This window comes from Schistocerca cancellata, chromosome 8 (assembly GCF_023864275.1).
Source record: "Schistocerca cancellata isolate TAMUIC-IGC-003103 chromosome 8, iqSchCanc2.1, whole genome shotgun sequence".
Lineage (NCBI taxonomy): Eukaryota > Metazoa > Arthropoda > Insecta > Orthoptera > Acrididae > Schistocerca > Schistocerca cancellata.
The window spans coordinates 280,881,148-280,905,660 of record NC_064633.1 but is presented as its reverse complement, the minus strand read 5'-3'; the positions used below and the strand labels follow the sequence as shown (position 1 = coordinate 280,905,660).

Sequence of the window (24,513 nt, the reverse complement as noted above, 5' to 3'; positions counted from 1 at the left end):
TTTCCTAAAATTGACAATGTTTCCTCAATGCCAGAGATGATACATCATGTAAAGAGCTTCGAAATCAGGTAGTTTGCACCAGTTTCCATTGCAAATGGCGAAGATTTATGTAATTGACTGTCAGAAATTCTGTTCTTCGTAAATTGTGACATGCAAACAGCTTTTGAATTACATTGGTTAGGGAAGTCATGGGCTCTGCCAACTACTCTTATCTGGGAAGAGTTTTTGAGGCAGTCTGGCTGAACTTTGAGGTAAATATACAGCTCAAATTGTAACCACCTTTCAGATTACAAAAGCAGCCCAACAGTGACTACATCTACGTAAATTAAGTTTTATTTCTTCTTCTCTTATTCTTTCACAGACAGAGTAGAATCCGTGAAGAAACTCCTCATGTGTCTACACAACACTAAAACACTTGAAATAGGTCATTTGCCAACATGTGCATTGGAAACAGAATATCAACTGTATCGTTAACCACCCTGGAGAAGTCTGCAGTGTATTTTACTTCAGGCATCACAAAAGAAATTACTTCAGATATGGTGTTGGAAAAGAGTTGGCAGGTTAGGATGAATGAGCTATCAGTCTCTTCCAGAGACTGTCAGATAGTGAGCAATAAGTTTAGGCTGCAATTTGAGTTCTCAACTGTCTTTCATCAATAACTGTTCTATTACATGTTTTGTTATTTCTTTTGGGTCACCAATTATAAAATCACCATCCAAAAAGTTATTCCTAAAATATTTCCCAAAATTTTTTGAAAGGTATAACCACCATTTGACTGTACAACGGGTTTTATTTCACAATCTAAACTTCGGCCTTAGGCTATTACCAAGTGTTATAAGTATTATAAATCATTAGACTTGAGCAGAACACAACTCATTGTCAAAACATGTATCTTCAATTACATAAACCAATTTCATCTAAATAAATGCTAGAACATTTGTGTAATAAGCTAATTTACTGGCAATTATCACGACTCAGTTGATATGGTCGTGGAAAAATAGATGACCAAATGACAGGTTTTAAACTTTTCTACACTGTGTCTAAGCAGCCACAATTTCCCAAAATGTGGTACACCAGCAAATACCCAAAACATGTTTCATTTCATAATTTACACTGATGAAGTATTTATTTGCTTAGTCAATGTTAAATTCCTCCCAATCTTGCCCTCCCTCCCTCCCCCTCCCCCACCAAAGCAGATACGACACCAACTACAGCAGAACTTACATTCTGTATATCTTTGATGATACCAATCTGCTAATCTCAAGTCATTGTGGTATCAAAGTTATAATATACAGGCTGCTTCGAGTTTCCAAATAAACCATGTGACATAACAGTATGTACCTGCCTGTTTGGTATGTATACGATGTTAGTTTCATGGTTGTACGATATATGACTGTCCACATCCATTTCATCACAGTTTAACAATATTAGAAGGAAAGTTGCTCTTCACCAAATAATGGAGATACTGAGTTGCAGATGGGCACAACAAAAAGACTCTCACAATTAAAGCTTTAGGCAATTAAGGCCTTCATCAACAAGGGACACACCTACGCTCTCTCTCTCTCTCTCTCTCTCTCTCTCTCTCTCTCTCTCTCTCTCTCTCACACACACACACACACACACACACACACACGACTGCAGTCTCAGGCAACTGAAACCACAGTCATAATATTGTTATGAGGGTCATTTAGTAATTAAAGAGATAAATTGTTCTGGAGAAAAAGCGTTTATTTTTTCGAAACAATACTTTTTCTACTTTTCAACATCATCCCTTTGAACATTTATGCATTTGTTCCAATACCTTTTTTACTCTGGCTGCAAAGAACTCTTTATCTTTATGTTTAAACCAATTTCCCACCAACTTTTTCATGTCCTCATTGTCCTGGAAACTCTTCCCATGAAATGCCTCCTTCAGTGCACCAAACAAATGGAAATCACTAGGTGCCAAATAGGACTGTAAGGGGGACGAGGCAGTACTTCCCAGCCCATTTTGTCGATGGTTTCATGGGTTAGTTGAGCAATATGAGTACGTGCCTTGTCTTGCTGGAGAATCACACCTCTCCTCTGAGATCCACGACATCTCTCTCTCATGACTGGCTTCACCTTGTTTAAAAGCAAATCTGAGTAGTATTGGCTGTTCATTGTACACTGCTCTTCAAGATGATAATGAGAAACTGGATCTTCAGTAACCCAAAACACTGTCAACATGTGTTTTCCTACTGATGCTTGGATTTTGAATTCTGTCTTGACAGGTGAGTTGGTGTGCTTCCACTCCATGCTTTGTCTTTTGGATTCTGGCTCATAATAGTGAACCCAAGTTTCATCCCAAGTTAAAATTTTGCTGAGGAAGTGCTCACCTTCTCATTCATAATGTTCCTTTAGCTCTGGGCACACTCTCAACCTGTTTCCTTGGGTAGCCACATCAACTCCTTTGGGACCCAACCTGCACATGTTATGTGGTACTTCATCTTGTTCCAGATAATGTTATGAACTGTATCAGTACTAATTTGAACCTAAACAACTATCATTTCCAGTCACATGGCAGTCGCCATGAATAATGTCATGAATTTGACTTTCAAGTGAGCAAGTTGAAACTGCAACAGGTCGGCCAGAATGATGTACGTCAGTCACTGAGTCGCGACCATTTTTGAACTGCTCTACACTTGTAAAAATTTGCATGATTCATACAATCTTCACCATAAACTTTAAACATCCTACAGTATACATTCACCGGTTTCTCACCTTCAGCAAGTAAAAAGTGAATAACAGAACATTGTTCAAGTAAAGTGGACGTTTCAAGCAGACTCACCATCTTGAAATGCATTTTTAAGTTTATAAACAAAACAAATGTATTTTTGAGGTTATAAACAAAACAATGTTGGTATATCAGATGATCAGGGCTCATCCCAGTATGCCAACTTAAAGCCATAAAAGTACCAAACTTGCCCTACTAACAGTTTTTTTTTTCCCCAGACCAATTTGTCTCATTTTAATTATTGAATGACCCTCGTATATTCCATCCTGGATTTTCCATTGTTTGATTCATCACAGATTAATATACACAGCTTCTTTGTTTCAGTTAAACTTGACACTAGCTTGCTCATGAGGTACCATATGTCGGTCAAAACACCAAGATGTTGGTGGAACAAATTAGAAATCTGTATTTTCAAAACTGGAAATCTTGGTAATGATGCACCCGTTGTTGTTGTTGTTGTTGTTGTTGTTCTTCTTCTTCTTCTTCTTCCATCATGCATTAGGCTTTCCCTCAGCCTGTTGCAACTACAACTGGTCCTTCCATCGTTTTGCAGGTCTTCCAATGCACCTTTTACCTTGCAGAGTATATCGCCAAAAATGTAGTGGTAATCTCGATTTGTCCATTCGTAACAGATGGGATATCCATTTTTGTCGGTATTCGTCAACCTTACTGTTTATATAAAAAATATTTGATTCCTTCCTGATATCTGTATTTCTTTTGTAGTCTAGCTTGATGTATCCTGCTATGTACCTGCGAAATTTCATTTCATTGGCTTGTAATCTTATTTTATCCTTTTTTTTTCATTACCCAAGCTTCACTTCCATGTAGTAATGTTGGTACTGACATACCTTTATAAAAGCAGATAGATTCAAATTTCTAGGAACCATGCTGTCATACAGGGGAGACCTACATCAAAATTACAAAATGAGAAATTTAACTACTTAAATGGCACTATCAGAAGAGCCCACTGTTTTATACATAAATATAACTTTTCCTGGACAAAGAGTGTGACAGCAATGCTTTGCTTGTATCTTCTAGATTTTATGGGAACTTTTCTTGGATTTGATGAAACATTTAATACATGTCTATAAACACATTTTGCAAAGTCTTGTGTATTTCAGTTATTAGTTTAGCACTGTGGTGAAACTGAAGACTTTGGCATTGCTTCCTCTGCTTTTAAAGCACGGGCCAGTAACTTCTGTTTTGTTTTCAGTGTACTGTTTCATGTTATTGTTGTTTGGTTCTTTTTTAAGTTCCTTCATTTCTGGAGATTACATAAGTAATCTACCTATTTAAAACATATGCTACAGACAGTAGTAATTTTAATGTTAATGCCACCACTTTTTCAAGGATGGAGAAGGAAATCAGCTGTGCCTTCTCAAAGGAGCCATCCCAGCATTTGCCTTATGCAATTTAGGGAAATCATAAAAACCCTAAATCACAATGGCCGGACGCGGGTTTGAAGCGTTGTCCTCCCAAATGCGAATCTAGTATGCTAACCACCACGCTACCTCACTTCGTTGAACATACTGAGTCCATTTCTCTGGATCTGTGGGAAAACAGATAATACTGCAACCTTCAATGTTCTGATTTTAATTTTCATACACAGTCACACTAAAATTAACATTACTAATGCCAGACAGAATGAACAACTGTGGTAGAACAAAAATATTAATGAGCAACAGTACAACACTTATTCACTTAAGCAAGTGAAAGAGTATACAAACTGAGTAGAGCTTCTTGATGGTGATGTAATATGCACAATACAAAAATGTAATATTAACAATACAAAAATTGAAAGGTATTAACGATTGAACTTCTACAATGTGGGGTTCTCTTGTCATGAACAAAAAGCATTCTAGTACTGGCAGGTGGTAAAATCTTGGTTTAAAAATTACATACATGCTAGACAAAAGAAACCCAGTATTACACATGAATATCAATGGGGTAATACATTGTTAACATCTTTATTTATATACAGCATATTCTGCTACAACGCAAAAGCTATATTCTGCAACAACGCAAAAGTCTTCTCAAAATTAATTCAAGCATACTATCCTCTATACACTGAACGTCTATATACTGTGTAACACTGAAGAATTTCACATTTAAGTTATTCACAATTCATGGCAAAATACAGATGTTACTCCTACCAAGACAACACAACAACAAAAACATGCATTCACCAGTTCACACCAGTATCATAATAAATATTAACCTAGGCTAACGACTATTGTTTTCCGCACTTTCTTCATGAGTGCTTCATATCTCTCTTCATTTCTGGATACATGTTTCTTCTTAAGCTTTGTGATATATGAAGAAATAAGATTTTTTAGTATGTTCCATTGCAGCATATCCAAGTTATGAGTAATACATGATTTTTTGTTCTGATTTCTAAGAGTTTCCTCCATTTTCAAAAATGAAATCAAGTCAAAATGAGTTTTTAACTGAGCAATTTGTCTCTTTACTATCTTCGGCGCACTGATTATATTTGTTAGTGATTGCGAATCTGCATTAGATGAGTACTTTACTTTTTTATTTTTTTCTGTAGCAGCCACTGGAGGAGCTTCATAACATACCTTTGGAACCACTTTTTGGGTCTTAGTCAAACTCTTGGTGATGGAACTTGAGTTTTCGATAGTAGAACAATCATATGAAGTATATTCGCTACTTGGCTCATTCTTAGGTGATGTCAATTTGAGCATTCTACCATCTGCTTCTGAGTTCCGATCATTGTTCTTCCTGTTAATCACTACTACATTTTTACGCATTACCAGCTCTGTAATGACACAAGAAATGAACATATAGAAAACATGGCTTCAAACAACAAAAATTAATTTGTTACTTACACTTACTTTGGTTAATTCATAAAAATGGGGAGAGGGGTTGTACTACACAGAGGAAGTTCGCGTTTACCATCTTGCTAACAATGAGGTCGTTGGAGACGGAGCACAAATTTGGATTAGGGAATGATGGAGAAGGAAGTGGCAATGCCCTTTCAAAGGAACTGTTCCACCTTTTGTCTTGAGCAATTTAGAGGAATTATATGATAAACAGTGTACTTCTGGGTGTTTAGCCAAATTTATATTTATGTTTTTATGAAAATGCAAATATGAACTCAGGTGAACACTTGGAAGTACTCCGTTAATCAGTCACATCAACAAAATCTGAAAGATCATCGAAGGATGATTTGAGGGCTATAATCATTATTAGAAAAAATTATCATTCATTTCATTTAATGCCATAATATGTCTTTTCCAACAGAGACCAACCACCTATTGATGCTTGTCAAATAATGTCTCCCTATGCAGTGGGTAGTTACTTCTTCCAGTCTATAAATACTTCAGGACAAAGATAATTAATCTGGAATGTGATAATACAATGAATGGTTTTTCTTGTTATTGGTAAGCACACTGGAGAACCTGTACGATGGTCATTAGCTCTGCTGTTAGAATAGTATAGTCTCATGGGAGCATATACTTTCCTTTGTTCTAGCCAATAAGCTTAAGCTAAGGGCTTTTGAATCAATTTTGCTTAATGAGGTATTAGTATATATTGGCTCTACCCTTCGCTAGAGATATAGTTTTCTAGGATACTGCAAGTGCATCTGTCTCTAGATTGTGGCAAACTATCCCTGGAATCTTCATTAAAAGGAAATATTTCTATTTCTTTTAATGCTAAATCTGGAAATTTAGATTTAGTACCGATTTTTGCATGTGACTAAAGTGACATTCTGAATAGTTTTAACAACTAGCTGGGCATATTCAAATACTGAAGAACAGGAAATAAATAAATATCACTAGTTCACCATGCTATCTCCTGTTTGAAAGAATGTTTCTCAGTACATGTTTAACATTGACACAAAAAACTGGAGATGGAGAGGGGGTGGGGTGGGGGGGGGGGGGGTGGGGGGGGAAGCGAGTGAATCTAAGTATGAATATTACCAGTAAGCCTTTTAGCTTAGATGGAGGCATACAGTGCAAGTCGCTTTGATCAGCTCAGCAGGAGATCACATGCATTGAGAAATTGCTGATTTCGTGCTCACTGATTGTGAGTTGAAGGAAAGGCGATGGAGTCACATAGGATCTATAAGCAAGCAGGCCCAAATGCCATATATAGTGGCCCTCAAATGTCAGGCAAGGCCTAGTTCGAGACAGTGAAGAGTTCCAGCTAGTGGCCTTGGATGGACAATGAGCAGCAGCAGTGGATTCTATGTGAATGAACATCATACTCAGATAAGTGAGTACACAAAAAAGGACTTGTAACGCTTGCTGGCATGTACAGGGTGTATACATGGACAAGGAAAAAAAAAATCCCGGATTTCTCGGTTGAAAATACACTTTCTCCCGGTTGAAAATACATTTTTCCCCGTGTTATGTGAGAGTATACTTTTCCTCGGCACTGTAAAACTTATCGGTCTTTTGAATGTTTATAGTTTTATATGCCGACGTAGAATTTGGAAAGATCTTTGATGTGCAGCAGCAACACGTACGCTGCATATTTTCGTGTTACGAAGATATAAATTCGAATTCCACCAAACACTGCATGTTACTTTCCAAGGCATTGAAATCGAGATTGCGACGCACTTTTGTAAGCCAGTCATAGCTCATGTCATGTGATCTCGCCAGCTGATGACAGCGTAGGACACATGATGTAGTCAGCCAATAACAAGATCACTCTTAAGTAGCGCGAACACACAAATAAGAAAAGTTGATGGTTTAAATTAGTATACATAGTGTTGCTACAAGAAAAACAGAGGTTTCACATATAATTGTAGTCTCCAAGATTAATAAGCTGCAAGAGAAGCTAAGGTTCCACATTTAATGTTGATCTTTTTTGCGCATGTTACACTTTAAGACATATCACACAAATGTGCCAGAAATTTTTTTAATAACGACGTAAATGTCTGATCTTCTGGACTGGAAATTCTTCTAGATGGTCGTCCTCAAAGAGTGGATTTTTAATTGAGAGTCAAATGCTCTATGATTTAAGAAATTCATTGTACATTATTGCATATAGTTCATCTTGAGTAAAAGGAAATTTACTCTTTGAAAGTAACGCTTTTGAAACCACCATCCGCAATGTTTTCCCATGACCTGTTAGAAACTGATTCATTTCAGCAGTTGCCAGATAGCGCCACATAACAGGCGCCACCACTCTTGCGCAGCTACGATGACACAGGAAGCCCGTATGTTCGTACGTGTAAAGTATTAAAAGATCTTGCACTACGTCACAAAAGAAACAAGGCATCAGAGGACATGTCAAGTTTATTGGAATTTCGTGAACCATACTAAAATGCATAATTCAGCTTGAAGTGCACATTCATACGTCCAGATTCGGATGTAAATTTTCTTGAGTACCAGTACTGCATTAACTCATGTTTGGTTCTTTATTATGGCATAATGCCATGCGAGCTAGAAGATGGAAAATGTGTACTTGAAATGCAGCGAACAGTTGAAACTAGCCAACAGTGTGAAATTAAACACTTCATTTCAAATAAATTGACTGCCTCAGCACAAAATATTAATAAAAGCGAAATATCTTTAGCAAAGCGACAAAAATAACTTCATTGTTCTGCAAGGTGATTAATGCTTGACTGTCAGAAAGGTGGAAATAAAACCTGAAAATAATAACATATTTTAGCCTTCTGTAATTATGCGAACATATTTTAATTCATTTGATAGCTCCCGGCCAAAGAAATCCGTTTTGTTTTCATTTGCTGTGAGAGTAATAAATGAAGAGGAAACAGCAAAATCACTCAACGTAGACACAGGTCACGTGGAGACTACCAGCCTCCCCATCACAACTCAGACTGCTCTGTGCATCAGCCCCGGATCTACGATATTCCCGAACCGGGGCAATACTAGATAGTGGTTCCCAGCCACACATCCGTAGCCAGAAGCGGGAGAAGGTACTACCCATATGCGACTCAACTGCGCAACTGCTCAAACGAATCCAATGTCAACAGCAGTCATGTCACGCTCATCAGAGACAACTTGTCGTTATGAATCATTGTATAGTCTTTCTAAAGCCTTTGACACACTTTGCTGTTGGCAGACGCTTGTATGAGCACTATGTTTTGTTGTTGTATATGGCGGATTTCCTTTGCGGTTTAAGTTTTATTTTAGTTTTTTCTTCCTCTTGTTAATGTTTTGTTGCTGCAGTATTGTCCTGCAGACGTGGGATACAGTAATATCCTTTGTTGGAGTATTGGTTCTTACCAGTCAAAATCACAAAAATTTAACTGAAAACTAAAACAATGAAACATTCCCAGAATTCTAAAAAACTCCCGGGTTTTTCCCGGTTTTCTCCCGGATGAAAAAATTCCTGGGTTTTTCCTGGATCTCCCAGCTGTCCCGGATCGTATACATCCTGATGTACCTCAAGACTACAGTTATTGGTTTCCTTCATACATTTGTCTACATGTAACTCTGTCCATCTTTCACTTGACGCTGTACTGAAATAAAGAGTTCAATCAGAAAAACAGAATCTGCTACTTCCGTGATTTGTGGTCATAGTACCATACGTTATTGTGTATACCAGAATCCTAATAGAGTTATAGGCCATTGTGGCCATTTGTTCTGGTAACTGACTGGAGAATCTAGTAAGCTTCATTTGCGTTTTACACTTACTCTGGTTATAAACTAGTGCCTATGCCCTTCTGCATCTTCACTGTAAAGATATGCCCATTGGCAAATGACTCCTGCATTTAACTGCTTGCGTGTCAAAGGCATATGACCTCAAATCCTGCATCACCTCTGATCTGAGTGTGAGCTATGTAACTATGTTACAACTCACATAGGGTGATGACAAATCATATTACACTGATACACAAACAATTCCATTGCAATTACAGATTTGACTGTCTTCTTTTCATATAAATTCGAAAAGTTTTAGATCTGATTAAACTTAGTGGTCGTGAAGTTTGTATAATATATTCTGGCACAGGTAGTGATTGTAATAACAGGATGATAAGACTACAATAAATGTTTTTGTGAGAGCCTTGTATAAAGCTTGCAGTATGGAAAACAGTGGAACATGCAAATACACGTGGGTTGAATGAAAAGTAATGCCTCCACCTACGTTAATTGGGTTTGAATGGGAATATTTTAAGAAATCAAATGCAGAAATAATCCTTAGAACGTGATCTTTAATTACCAATATTCATTTTTCCACATAATCACCAGCCAATTGGATACATTTCTGCCAACGATAAACATGTTTTCTGAAGCCGTCATGGAAGAAGTCGACACACTGTTTCTGCAACCACAGTCTCACAATTCTCTCAACATCTCCGGGTTGTGATGTGTACCCACATTTTGTCCCCTGTCAGAATTGAATGGAGAAAGGCTTCACCTTCATTCTCACAATGCAAGAGGAGTTCCTGGCAAATTTCAAATCTGTGCACTTTCATTTGAGGAGTCAGCATCCGGGGTACCCATTGTGCACAGATCCTCCGACAGCCAAGCAAAACAATAATGTGACCCACACATTCTTATGAAATGCTGATTATGCTTGCAATTTCTCTCTGAGTGATACAACGATTGTCCTGAATCAATCTGTCAACATTTTGCTTGTGAAAATGGTGGCTGCTGTCACAGGACGTCCAACTCTTTGTTTGTCACGCAGGCCAAATGTTCCCACCTCAACATCTTTAAACTTACTTGCCCCCAACTACGCACAGTACTCACATCAACACAATCACCATAAACTTCTTTCATTCTCTGATGAATCTCCTTTGGAGTGACACCTTCTGCTGTCAAGAATTTAATGACTGCACGTTGCTTAATGACTGCACGTTGCTTAAATTGCATTGACCGACCATCTGCACAGGGTTCCATACTTAACACTGTAACAACACAACCGTTCAATGCTAAGGCTTCCTGCCAGCTGGAGCTGTATAAAAGAGGCTATGGAACAAGCCAGTACTTGTCACACACCAATGCTGCCAACTGTTGAAGAGCTACAAAGGTGGAGGCATTACTTTCCAGTCAACCCTCATACTAAGGATCTCACTGAGGCCTTCACACACTGAACTTACCCACCCAACCTTGTACAGAAACAGTCCCACATCTCGTCTCTCTAGTCAACTACTGCCTCCCCCATACCAACCCACTGGCCACAAAGGAAGACACTCCTTGTGACTAAGTACCACCAAGGATTGCAGCAACTGAATCACATCGTCTGCCAGGGTTTTGACTACCTCTTGTAGTGCCCTGAAATCAGGAGTATCCTACCCATTACCCTTCTCACCCCTCCCACTGTGGTTTTCTAACACCCGCCACACCTATGCAACACCTTTCTCCATCTCTACTACGGCCCTGCCCCCAATCCCTTGCTTTCATCCCTGAAATATATCTAGATGCAAGACCTGTCCCATACATCCTCCGACTACCACTTACTCCAATTCAGCCCCAGGTATGTAGCAGTCCTAACTTGCCACCATCATGTCAATGCATGCTCTCGCAAGCAGTACCACATAATCTCCACTCCTACCCTGCTATCTTGCCTGTTCCCCCACCACAGCCCTCAACATTCAATCCATGCTTCTTCCTCACCACCACTACCCATGTCAGATTGCTGTTCCCACCTGGCACAGTTGCTGTCCACAGTCCAGTAACAGCAGCCAGAGACAGTGGTCATGTGTTTGTGAGTTGTGGTGCGTATATATGTGTGTGTGTGTGTGTGGGGGGGGGGGGTCTACTTCATAAGAAGGTTTTTTGGATGAAAGCTAAAATGTATAGCAGTCTTTTCATGGTGCTTATCTGCAGCTCAGTGTCTCCTCTATATGGTGAGCAGCAATCCATCCTTTTCATATTGTTGTTGAACATAAAAATTGGAAGCATTTTATCTTTTTACCGATTTCTATCCTTAGACCTTTGAAGATTAAGTTTTCATATGCTTGCTTGCTTCTCTCAACTGAGTTATTTTGGAATTGTTTAATTACATGGGTTTTTGAGATAAAACAAGCTAGTGGCTTGCTATTTTCTAATAATTCATTTTATTGTATTCAATTAATTGAGAAGTGTTACATGGAAGCGTATAACTAATATAAAATATTTTCAATGTGTGCTACTCTTGAAAGCATGGATTTGTACATAAAGGGATATTGCACTCTGCACACATTAACCTAGCATTTTTTCTTTCTTTGTCTTTTCATGTCATATGACTGCATGTGTTGCATGTTCTTTGGTTCTTGGACCCTTGTTCTGCAGCCTGTGGTACTACGTAAAGAAAGTGCCTCTGTGTGAGATTTGGTGGTGCCTCATGTGATGTTGGTCTCCCTTCCTTTGCAGATTTTATGTGAATGCTGTATTTATCAAGCAACTGCCTCATGAGCTCCAAGCAAAAGTGTAGTAGATGTGGTTTTTTACCAGTTTGATTTTGGTAAAGAACATGCCATACAATACAGACAAGTCCAAGATGTGAAAGAAAATCTTTTTGTATCACTTGATTGACTTTTGGCACATTGAATAGAGCTGACATGCAAGTCTGTTTTATCCGATGCTTGCATCTTCTGGCTATATTCTATGACAGTATTGCATTTCTTGCTTTTTCTCACCTGTTTTTCTGTTGTTGTTCTCTGTTACAACAATTGTGTGTGTATGAATTGTCAAAAGCATGTGCACTTCTTCCTTATCCATAAACTTTACTGCCAACATACAATCAGTATGGTGTGATGTCATTTGTTCTTTCTTTCATTTTGAAGACAAATCAGTTGGCACACATTTCCTTTCTGGCCTAACTGTCCCACAGGCAACAGTTCTATTCTTGTGTGGAAAGGAAAACACATCAGTGGTTGTATATGTTATCACCACTGTTGAGGTACGGTTTCAACATAGTAGTTACAACAGTGCCAAACACACCAAGACCCCAAGTATCTTCAATTTCTGTTCCTCTTCCTGTGTACATTATTATATCTAAATAAATCTAGTTTCAACGTTATTCAATACAAACAGTTTTATTCCAAATCTGTGCCTTTTTCTTGGTATATGCTGTTTGAAAATGTCTACCTTTCCACAGCATTAGACTCGTCAATATACAAATCTCAGAATGGATTTACAATTGAATTGAATTTCACTGTTAAAAAATTTACAATATACTTTATTTCATGAAGCCCATTCATCCTCTCAGTGTCTCCCAGAACACCTGCATGACTGAAATATAACATCCTTAGAACTGTCAGAAACCTATTCCTAGGTATTACTTTCCAAAAGAAAGATGTTTCAGTCAATGAGTCTGTAGACCAGTCGTCCTTTAGTCTATTCTTTTTTATTTGAGCCTTCACAATGGAGAGTGTTAAAAGTGATACATCTAGTCTGACTAGTATTTCCCCAGAAGATCCTCGAGACTGTTCATATACTACTTTGTATATTTGCCTGTCAAATATAAGTTCAAAGCATTCACTTTCACTAGGTTCCTCGCTTACAAGGAACCCCGAGTGCGAGGTCACAAAAAGCCAAACATGTTTACAGCATTTGATGTCCCACATATTGTCCACCATGCAACCAAAACATTGGCAGCTAATGGTAACAGGGGCAAGACTGGAGATATCCAATGGTGAGCACAGCATTAGGCTATGGAGCATAACTGCACTGCTTAGCTGACAAGTAACTTGCTACCGTGCTTGTGGTATCAATACCCTTTGTTTGGTATATGCTGTTTGAAAATGTCTACCTTTCCACAGCATTAGACTTGTCAATATACAAATCTCGGAATGGATTTACAATTGAATTGAATTTCACTGTTAAAAAATTTATAATATACTTTATTTCATGATTAGATTAATACTTGAAACTTCCTGGCAGATTAAAACTGTGTGCCCGACCGAGACTCGAACTCGGGACCTTTGCCTTTCGCGGGCAAGTGCTCTACCCACTGAGCTACCGAAGCACGACTCACGTCCGGTACTCACAGCTTTACTTCTGCCAGTACCTCGTCTCCTACCTTCCAAACTTTACAGAAGCTCTCCTGCGAACCTTGCAGAACTAGCACTCCTGAAAGAAAGGATATTGCGGAGACATGGCTTAGCCACAGCCTGGGGGATGTTTCCAGAATGAGATTTTCACTCTGCAGCGGAGTGTGCGCTGATATGAAACTTCCTGGCAGATTAAAACTGTGTGCCCGACCGAGACTCGAACTCGGGACCTTTGCCTTTCGCGGGCAAGTGCTCTACCCACTGAGCTACCGAAGCACGACTCACGTCCGGTACTCACAGCTTTACTTCTGCCAGTACCTCGTCTCCTACCTTCCAAACTTTACAGAAGCTCTCCTGCGAACCTTGCAGAACTAGCACTCCTGAAAGAAAGGATATTGCGGAGACATGGCTTAGCCACAGCCTGGGGGATGTTTCCAGAATGAGATTTTCACTCTGCAGCGGAGTGTGCGCTGATATGAAACTTCCTGGCAGATTAAAACTGTGTGCCCGACCGAGACTCGAACTCGGGACCTTTGCCTTTCGCGGGCAAGTGCTCTACCCACTGAGCTACCGAAGCACGACTCACGTCCGGTACTCACAGCTTTACTTCTGCCAGTACCTCGTCTCCTACCTTCCAAACTTTACAGAAGCTCTCCTGCGAACCTTGCAGAACTAGCACTCCTGAAAGAAAGGATATTGCGGAGACATGGCTTAGCCACAGCCTGGGGGATGTTTCCAGAATGAGATTTTCACTCTGCAGCGGAGTGTGCGCTGATATGAAACTTCCTGGCAGATTAAAACTGTGTGCCCGACCGAGATTCGAACTCGGGACCTTTGCCTTTCGCGGGCAAGTGCTCTACCCACTGAGCTACCGAAGCACGACTCACGTCCGGTACTCACAGCTTTACTTCTGCCAGTACCTCGTCTCCTACCTTCCAAACTTTACAGAAGCTCTCCTGCGAACCTTGCAGAACTAGCACTCCTGAAAGAAAGGATATTGCGGAGACATGGCTTAGCCACAGCCTGGGGGATGTTTCCAGAATGAGATTTTCACTCTGCAGCGGAGTGTGCGCTGATATGAAACTTCCTGGCAGATTAAAACTGTGTGCCCGACCGAGACTCGAACTCGGGACCTTTGCCTTTCGCGGGCAAGTGCTCTACCCACTGAGCTACCGAAGCACGACTCACGTCCGGTACTCACAGCTTTACTTCTGCCAGTACCTCGTCTCCTACCTTCCAAACTTTACAGAAGCTCTCCTGCGAACCTTGCAGAACTAGCACTCCTGAAAGAAAGGATATTGCGGAGACATGGCTTAGCCACAGCCTGGGGGATGTTTCCAGAATGAGATTTTCACTCTGCAGCGGAGTGTGCGCTGATATGAAACTTCCTGGCAGATTAAAACTGTGTGCCCGACCGAGACTCGAACTCGGGACCTTTGCCTTTCGCGGGCAAGTGCTCTACCCACTGAGCTACCGAAGCACGACTCACGTCCGGTACTCACAGCTTTACTTCTGCCAGTACCTCGTCTCCTACCTTCCAAACTTTACAGAAGCTCTCCTGCGAACCTTGCAGAACTAGCACTCCTGAAAGAAAGGATATTGCGGAGACATGGCTTAGCCACAGCCTGGGGGATGTTTCCAGAATGAGATTTTCACTCTGCAGCGGAGTGTGCGCTGATATGAAACTTCCTGGCAGATTAAAACTGTGTGCCCGACCGAGACTCGAACTCGGGACCTTTGCCTTTCGCGGGCAAGTGCTCTACCCACTGAGCTACCGAAGCACGACTCACGTCCGGTACTCACAGCTTTACTTCTGCCAGTACCTCGTCTCCTACCTTCCAAACTTTACAGAAGCTCTCCTGCGAACCTTGCAGAACTAGCACTCCTGAAAGAAAGGATATTGCGGAGACATGGCTTAGCCACAGCCTGGGGGATGTTTCCAGAATGAGATTTTCACTTTGCAGCGGAGTGTGCGCTGATATGAAACTTCCTGGCAGATTAAAACTGTGTGCCCGACCGAGACTCGAACTCGGGACCTTTGCCTTTCGCGGGCAAGTGCTCTACCCACTGAGCTACCGAAGCACGACTCACGTCCGGTACTCACAGCTTTACTTCTGCCAGTACCTCGTCTCCTACCTTCCAAACTTTACAGAAGCTCTCCTGCGAACCTTGCAGAACTAGCACTCCTGAAAGAAAGGATATTGCGGAGACATGGCTTAGCCACAGCCTGGGGGATGTTTCCAGAATGAGATTTTCACTCTGCAGCGGAGTGTGCGCTGATATGAAACTTCCTGGCAGATTAAAACTGTGTGCCCGACCGAGACTCGAACTCGGGACCTTTGCCTTTCGCGGGCAAGTGCTCTACCCACTGAGCTACCGAAGCACGACTCACGTCCGGTACTCACAGCTTTACTTCTGCCAGTACCTCGTCTCCTACCTTCCAAACTTTACAGAAGCTCTCCTGCGAACCTTGCAGAACTAGCACTCCTGAAAGAAAGGATATTGCGGAGACATGGCTTAGCCACAGCCTGGGGGATGTTTCCAGAATGAGATTTTCACTCTGCAGCGGAGTGTGCGCTGATATGAAACTTCCTGGCAGATTAAAACTGTGTGCCCGACCGAGACTCGAACTCGGGACCTTTGCCTTTCGCGGGCAAGTGCTCTACCCACTGAGCTACCGAAGCACGACTCACGTCCGGTACTCACAGCTTTACTTCTGCCAGTACCTCGTCTCCTACCTTCCAAACTTTACAGAAGCTCTCCTGCGAACCTTGCAGAACTAGCACTCCTGAAAGAAAGGATATTGCGGAGACATGGCTTAGCCACAGCCTGGGGGATGTTTCCAGAATGAGATTTTCACTCTGCAGCGGAGTGTGCGCTGATATGAAACTTCCTGGCAGATTAAAACTGTGTGCCCGACCGAGACTCGAACTCGGGACCTTTGCCTTTCGCGGGCAAGTGCTCTACCCACTGAGCTACCGAAGCACGACTCACGTCCGGTACTCACAGCTTTACTTCTGCCAGTACCTCGTCTCCTACCTTCCAAACTTTACAGAAGCTCTCCTGCGAACCTTGCAGAACTAGCACTCCTGAAAGAAAGGATATTGCGGAGACATGGCTTAGCCACAGCCTGGGGGATGTTTCCAGAATGAGATTTTCACTCTGCAGCGGAGTGTGCGCTGATATGAAACTTCCTGGCAGATTAAAACTGTATGCCCGACCGAGACTCGAACTCGGGACCTTTGCCTTTCGCGGGCAAGTGCTCTACCCACTGAGCTACCGAAGCACGACTCACGTCCGGTACTCACAGCTTTACTTCTGCCAGTACCTCGTCTCCTACCTTCCAAACTTTACAGAAGCTCTCCTGCGAACCTTGCAGAACTAGCACTCCTGAAAGAAAGGATATTGCGGAGACATGGCTTAGCCACAGCCTGGGGGATGTTTCCAGAATGAGATTTTCACTCTGCAGCGGAGTGTGCGCTGATATGAAACTTCCTGGCAGATTAAAACTGTGTGCCCGACCGAGACTCGAACTCGGGACCTTTGCCTTTCGCGGGCAAGTGCTCTACCCACTGAGCTACCGAAGCACGACTCACGTCCGGTACTCACAGCTTTACTTCTGCCAGTACCTCGTCTCCTACCTTCCAAACTTTACAGAAGCTCTCCTGCGAACCTTGCAGAACTAGCACTCCTGAAAGAAAGGATATTGCGGAGACATGGCTTAGCCACAGCCTGGGGGATGTTTCCAGAATGAGATTTTCACTCTGCAGCGGAGTGTGCGCTGATATGAAACTTCCTGGCAGATTAAAACTGTGTGCCCGACCGAGACTCGAACTCGGGACCTTTGCCTTTCGCGGGCAAGTGCTCTACCCACTGAGCTACCGAAGCACGACTCACGTCCGGTACTCACAGCTTTACTTCTGCCAGTACCTCGTCTCCTACCTTCCAAACTTTACAGAAGCTCTCCTGCGAACCTTGCAGAACTAGCACTCCTGAAAGAAAGGATATTGCGGAGACATGGCTTAGCCACAGCCTGGGGGATGTTTCCAGAATGAGATTTTCACTCTGCAGCGGAGTGTGTGCTGATATGAAACTTCCTGGCAGATTAAAACTGTGTGCCCGACCGAGACTCGAACTCGGGACCTTTGCCTTTCGCGGGCAAGTGCTCTATCCACTGAGCTACCGAAGCACGACTCACGTCCGGTACTCACAGCTTTACTTCTGCCAGTACCTCGTCTCCTACCTTCCAAACTTTACAGAAGCTCTCCTGCGAACCTTGCAGAACTAGCACTCCTGAAAGAAAGGATATTGCGGAGACATGGCTTAGCCACAGCCTGGGGGATGTTTCCAGAATGAGATTTTCACTCTGCAGCGGAGTGTGCGCTGATATGAAACTTCCTGGCAGATTAAAACTGTGTGCCCGACCGAGACTCGAACTCGGGACCTTTGCCTTTCGCGGGCAAGTGCTCTACCCACTGAGCTACCGAAGCACGACTCACGTCCGGTACTCACAGCTTTACTTCTGCCAGTACCTCGTCTCCTACCTTCCAAACTTTACAGAAGCTCTCCTGCGAACCTTGCAGAACTAGCACTCCTGAAAGAAAGGATATTGCGGAGACATGGCTTAGCCACAGCCTGGGGGATGTTTCCAGAATGAGATTTTCACTCTGCAGCGGAGTGTGCGCTGATATGAAACTTCCTGGCAGATTAAAACTGTGTGCCCGACCGAGACTCGAACTCGGGACCTTTGCCTTTCGCGGGCAAGTGCTCTACCCACTGAGCTACCGAAGCACGACTCACGTCCGGTACTCACAGCTTTACTTCTGCCAGTACCTCGTCTCCTACCTTCCAAACTTTACAGAAGCTCTCCTGCGAACCTTGCAGAACTAGCACTCCTGAAAGAAAGGATATTGCGGAGACATGGCTTAGCCACAGCCTGGGGGATGTTTCCAGAATGAGATTTTCACTCTGCAGCGGAGTGTGCGCTGATATGAAACTTCCTGGCAAATTAAAACTGTGTGCCCGACCGAGACTCGAACTCGGGACCTTTGCCTTTCGCGGGCAAGTGCTCTACCCACTGAGCTACCGAAGCACGACTCACGTCCGGTACTCACAGCTTTACTTCTGCCAGTACCTCGTCTCCTACCTTCCAAACTTTACAGAAGCTCTCCTGCGAACCTTGCAGAACTAGCACTCCTGAAAGAAAGGATATTGCGGAGACATGGCTTAGCCACAGCCTGGGGGATGTTTCCAGAATGAGATTTTCACTCTGCAGCGGAGTGTGCGCTGATATGAAACTTCCTGGCAGATTAAAACTGTGTGCCCGACCGAGACTCGAACTCGGGACCTTTGCCTTTCGCGGGCAAGTGCTCTACCCACTGAGCTACCGAAGCACGACTCACGTCCGGTACTCACAGCTTTACTTCTGCCAGTACCTCGTCTCCTACCTTCCAAACTTTACAGAAGCTCTCCTGCGAACCTTGCAGAACTAGCACTCCTGAAAGAAAGGATATTGCGGAGACATGGCTTAGCCACAGCCTGGGGGATGTTTCCAGAATGAGATTTTCACTCTGCAGCGGAGTGTGCGCTGATATGAAACTTCCTGGCAGATTAAAACTGTGTGCCCGACCGAGACTCGAACTCGGGACCTTTGCCTTTCGCGGGCAAGTGCTCTACCCACTGAGCTACCGAAGCACGACTCACGTCCGGTACTCACAGCTTTACTTCTGCCAGTACCTCGTCTCCTACCTTCCAAACTTTACAGAAGCTCTCCTGCGAACCTTGCAGAACTAGCACTCCTGAAAGAAAGGATATTGCGGAGACATGGCTTAGCCACAGCCTGGGGGATGTTTCCAGAATGAGATTTTCACTCTGCAGCGGAGTGTGTGCTGATATGAAACTTCCTGGCAGATTAAAACTGTGTGCCCGACCGAGACTCGAACTCGGGACCTTTGCCTTTCGCGGGCAAGTGCTCTATCCACTGAGCTACCGAAGCACGACTCACGTCCGGTACTCACAGCTTTACTTCTGCCAGTACCTCGTCTCCTACCTTCCAAACTTTACAGAAGCTCTCCTGCGAACCTTGCAGAACTAGCACTCCTGAAAGAAAGGATATTGCGGAGACATGGCTTAGCCACAGCCTGGGGGATGTTTCCAGAATGAGATTTTCACTCTGCAGCGGAGTGTGCGCTGATATGAAACTTCCTGGCAGATTAAAACTGTGTGCCCGACCGAGACTCGAACTCGGGACCTTTGCCTTTCGCGGGCAAGTGCTCTACCCACTGAGCTACCGAAGCACGACTCACGTCCGGTACTCACAGCTTTACTTCTGCCAGTACCTCGTCTCCTACCTTCCAAACTTTACAGAAGCTCTCCTGCGAACCTTGCAGAACTAGCACTCCTGAAAGAAAGGATATTGCGGAGACATGGCTTAGCCACAGCCTGGGGGATGTTTCCAGAATGAGATTTTCACTCTGCAGCGGAGTGTGCGCTGATATGAAACTTCCTGGCAGATTAAAACTGTGTGCCCGACCGAGACTCGAACTCGGGACCTTTGCCTTTCGCGGGCAAGTGCTCTACCCACTGAGCTACCGAAGCACGACTCACGTCCGGTACTCACAGCTTTACTTCTGCCAGTACCTCGTCTCCTACCTTCCAAACTTTACAGAAGCTCTCCTGCGAACCTTGCAGAACTAGCACTCCTGAAAGAAAGGATATTGCGGAGACATGGCTTAGCCACAGCCTGGGGGATGTTTCCAGAATGAGATTTGGAAGGTAGGAGACGAGGTACTGGCAGAAGTAAAGCTGTGAGTACCGGACGTGAGTCGTGCTTCGGTAGCTCAGTGGGTAGAGCACTTGCCCGCGAAAGGCAAAGGTCCCGAGTTCGAGTCTCGGTCGGGCACACAGTTTTAATCTGCCAGGAAGTTTCATATCAGCGCACACTCCGCTGCAGAGTGAAAATCTCATTCTGGAAACATCCCCCAGGCTGTGGCTAAGCCATGTCTCCGCAATATCCTTTCTTTCAGGAGTGCTAGTTCTGCAAGGTTCGCAGGAGAGCTTCTGTAAAGTTTGGAAGGTAGGAGACGAGGTACTGGCAGAAGTAAAGCTGTGAGTACCGGACGTGAGTCGTGCTTCGGTAGCTCAGTGGGTAGAGCACTTGCCCGCGAAAGGCAAAGGTCCCGAGTTCGAGTCTCGGTCGGGCACACAGTTTTAATCTGCCAGGAAGTTTCATATCAGCGCACACTCCGCTGCAGAGTGAAAATCTCATTCTGGAAACATCCCCCAGGCTGTGGCTAAGCCATGTCTCCGCAATATCCTTTCTTTCAGGAGTGCTAGTTCTGCAAGGTTCGCAGGAGAGCTTCTGTAAAGTTTGGAAGGTAGGAGACGAGGTACTGGCAGAAGTAAAACTGTGAGTACCGGACGTGAGTCGTGCTTCGGTAGCTCAGTGGGTAGAGCACTTGCCCGCGAAAGGCAAAGGTCCCGAGTTCGAGTCTCGGTCGGGCACACAGTTTTAATCTGCCAGGAAGTTTCATATCAGCGCACACTCCGCTGCAGAGTGAAAATCTCATTCTGGAAACATCCCCCAGGCTGTGGCTAAGCCATGTCTCCGCAATATCCTTTCTTTCAGGAGTGCTAGTTCTGCAAGGTTCGCAGGAGAGCTTCTGTAAAGTTTGGAAGGTAGGAGACGAGGTACTGGCAGAAGTAAAGCTGTGAGTACCGGACGTGAGTCGTGCTTCGGTAGCTCAGTGGGTAGAGCACTTGCCCGCGAAAGGCAAAGGTCCCGAGTTCGAGTCTCGGTCGGGCACACAGTTTTAATCTGCCAGGAAGTTTCATATCAGCGCACACTCCGCTGCAGAGTGAAAATCTCATTCTGGAAACATCCCCCAGGCTGTGGCTAAGCCATGTCTCCGCAATATCCTTTCTTTCAGGAGTGCTAGTTCTGCAAGGTTCGCAGGAGAGCTTCTGTAAAGTTTGGAAGGTAGGAGACGAGGTACTGGCAGAAGTAAAGCTGTGAGTACCGGACGTGAGTCGTGCTTCGGTAGCTCAGTGGGTAGAGCACTTGCCCGCGAAAGGCAAAGGTCCCGAGTTCGAGTCTCGGTCGGGCACACAGTTTTAATCTGCCAGGAAGTTTCATATCAGCGCACACTCCGCTGCAGAGTGAAAATCTCATTCTGGAAACATCCCCCAGGCTGTGGCAAGCCATGTCTCCGCAATATCCTTTCTTTCAGGAGTGCTAGTTCTGCAAGGTTCGCAGGAGAGCTTCTGTAAAGTTTGGAAGGTAGGAGACGAGGTACTGGCAGAAGTAAAGCTGTGAGTACCGGACGTGAGTCGTGCTTCGGTAGCTCAGTGGGTAGAGCACTTGCCCGCGAAAGGCAAAGGTCCCGAGTTCGAGTCTCGGTCGGGCACACAGTTTTAATCTGCCAGGAAGTTTCATATCAGCGCACACTCCGCTGCAGAGTGAAAATCTCATTCTGGAAACATCCCCCAGGCTGTGGCTAAGCCATGTCTCCGCAATATCCTTTCTTTCAGGAGTGCTAGTTCTGCAAGGTTCGCAGGAGAGCTTCTGTAAAGTTTGGAAGGTAGGAGACGAGGTACTGGCAGAAGTAAAGCTGTGAGTACCGGACGTGAGTCGTGCTTCGGTAGCTCAGTGGGTAGAGCACTTGCCCGCGAAAGGCAAAGGTCCCGAGTTCGAGTCTCGGTCGGGCACACAGTTTTAATCTGCCAGGAAGTTTCATATCAGCGCACACTCCGCTGCAGAGTGAAAATCTCATTCTGGAAACATCCCCCAGGCTGTGGCTAAGCCATGTCTCCGCAATATCCTTTCTTTCAGGAGTGCTAGTTCTGCAAGGTTCGCAGGAGAGCTTCTGTAAAGTTTGGAAGGTAGGAGACGAGGTACTGGCAGAAGTAAAGCTGTGAGTACCGGACGTGAGTCGTGCTTCGGTAGCTCAGTGGGTAGAGCACTTGCCCGCGAAAGGCAAAGGTCCCGAGTTCGAGTCTCGGTCGGGCACACAGTTTTAATCTGCCAGGAAGTTTCATATCAGCGCACACTCCGCTGCAGAGTGAAAATCTCATTCTGGAAACATCCCCCAGGCTGTGGCTAAGCCATGTCTCCGCAATATCCTTTCTTTCAGGAGTGCTAGTTCTGCAAGGTTCGCAGGAGAGCTTCTGTAAAGTTTGGAAGGTAGGAGACGAGGTACTGGCAGAAGTAAAGCTGTGAGTACCGGACGTGAGTCGTGCTTCGGTAGCTCAGTGGGTAGAGCACTTGCCCGCGAAAGGCAAAGGTCCCGAGTTCGAGTCTCGGTCGGGCACACAGTTTTAATCTGCCAGGAAGTTTCATATCAGCGCACACTCCGCTGCAGAGTGAAAATCTCATTCTGGAAACATCCCCCAGGCTGTGGCTAAGCCATGTCTCCGCAATATCCTTTCTTTCAGGAGTGCTAGTTCTGCAAGGTTCGCAGGAGAGCTTCTGTAAAGTTTGGAAGGTAGGAGACGAGGTACTGGCAGAAGTAAAGCTGTGAGTACCGGACGTGAGTCGTGCTTCGGTAGCTCAGTGGGTAGAGCACTTGCCCGCGAAAGGCAAAGGTCCCGAGTTCGAGTCTCGGTCGGGCACACAGTTTTAATCTGCCAGGAAGTTTCATATCAGCGCACACTCCGCTGCAGAGTGAAAATCTCATTCTGGAAACATCCCCCAGGCTGTGGCTAAGCCATGTCTCCGCAATATCCTTTCTTTCAGGAGTGCTAGTTCTGCAAGGTTCGCAGGAGAGCTTCTGTAAAGTTTGGAAGGTAGGAGACGAGGTACTGGCAGAAGTAAAGCTGTGAGTACCGGACGTGAGTCGTGCTTCGGTAGCTCAGTGGGTAGAGCACTTGCCCGCGAAAGGCAAAGGTCCCGAGTTCGAGTCTCGGTCGGGCACACAGTTTTAATCTGCCAGGAAGTTTCATATCAGCGCACACTCCGCTGCAGAGTGAAAATCTCATTCTGGAAACATCCCCCAGGCTGTGGCTAAGCCATGTCTCCGCAATATCCTTTCTTTCAGGAGTGCTAGTTCTGCAAGGTTCGCAGGAGAGCTTCTGTAAAGTTTGGAAGGTAGGAGACGAGGTACTGGCAGAAGTAAAGCTGTGAGTACCGGACGTGAGTCGTGCTTCGGTAGCTCAGTGGGTAGAGCACTTGCCCGCGAAAGGCAAAGGTCCCGAGTTCGAGTCTCGATCGGGCACACAGTTTTAATCTGCCAGGAAGTTTCATATCAGCGCACACTCCGCTGCAGAGTGAAAATCTCATTCTGGAAACATCCCCCAGGCTGTGGCTAAGCCATGTCTCCGCAATATCCTTTCTTTCAGGAGTGCTAGTTCTGCAAGGTTCGCAGGAGAGCTTCTGTAAAGTTTGGAAGGTAGGAGACGAGGTACTGGCAGAAGTAAAGCTGTGAGTACCGGACGTGAGTCGTGCTTCGGTAGCTCAGTGGGTAGAGCACTTGCCCGCGAAAGGCAAAGGTCCCGAGTTCGAGTCTCGGTCGGGCACACAGTTTTAATCTGCCAGGAAGTTTCATATCAGCGCACACTCCGCTGCAGAGTGAAAATCTCATTCTGGAAACATCCCCCAGGCTGTGGCTAAGCCATGTCTCCGCAATATCCTTTCTTTCAGGAGTGCTAGTTCTGCAAGGTTCGCAGGAGAGCTTCTGTAAAGTTTGGAAGGTAGGAGACGAGGTACTGGCAGAAGTAAAGCTGTGAGTACCGGACGTGAGTCGTGCTTCGGTAGCTCAGTGGGTAGAGCACTTGCCCGCGAAAGGCAAAGGTCCCGAGTTCGAGTCTCGGTCGGGCACACAGTTTTAATCTGCCAGGAAGTTTC

At 44.4% G+C, this 24,513-nt stretch overlaps 1 protein-coding gene across 1 annotated transcript in view; it reads right to left on the bottom strand.

The window, feature by feature from the left end:
- Window positions 1-4,706: 4,706 nt before the first annotated feature.
- LOC126095734 (uncharacterized) overlaps window positions 4,707-24,513 on the bottom strand; it is a 99,368-nt gene continuing 79,561 nt past the window's right edge. Inside the window, exon 6 of the mRNA XM_049910502.1 lies at window positions 4,707-5,534. Coding sequence (XP_049766459.1) covers window positions 4,969-5,534 — 566 coding nt within the window. The 3' untranslated portion in view covers window positions 4,707-4,968. The remainder of the gene's footprint in view (window positions 5,535-24,513) is intronic.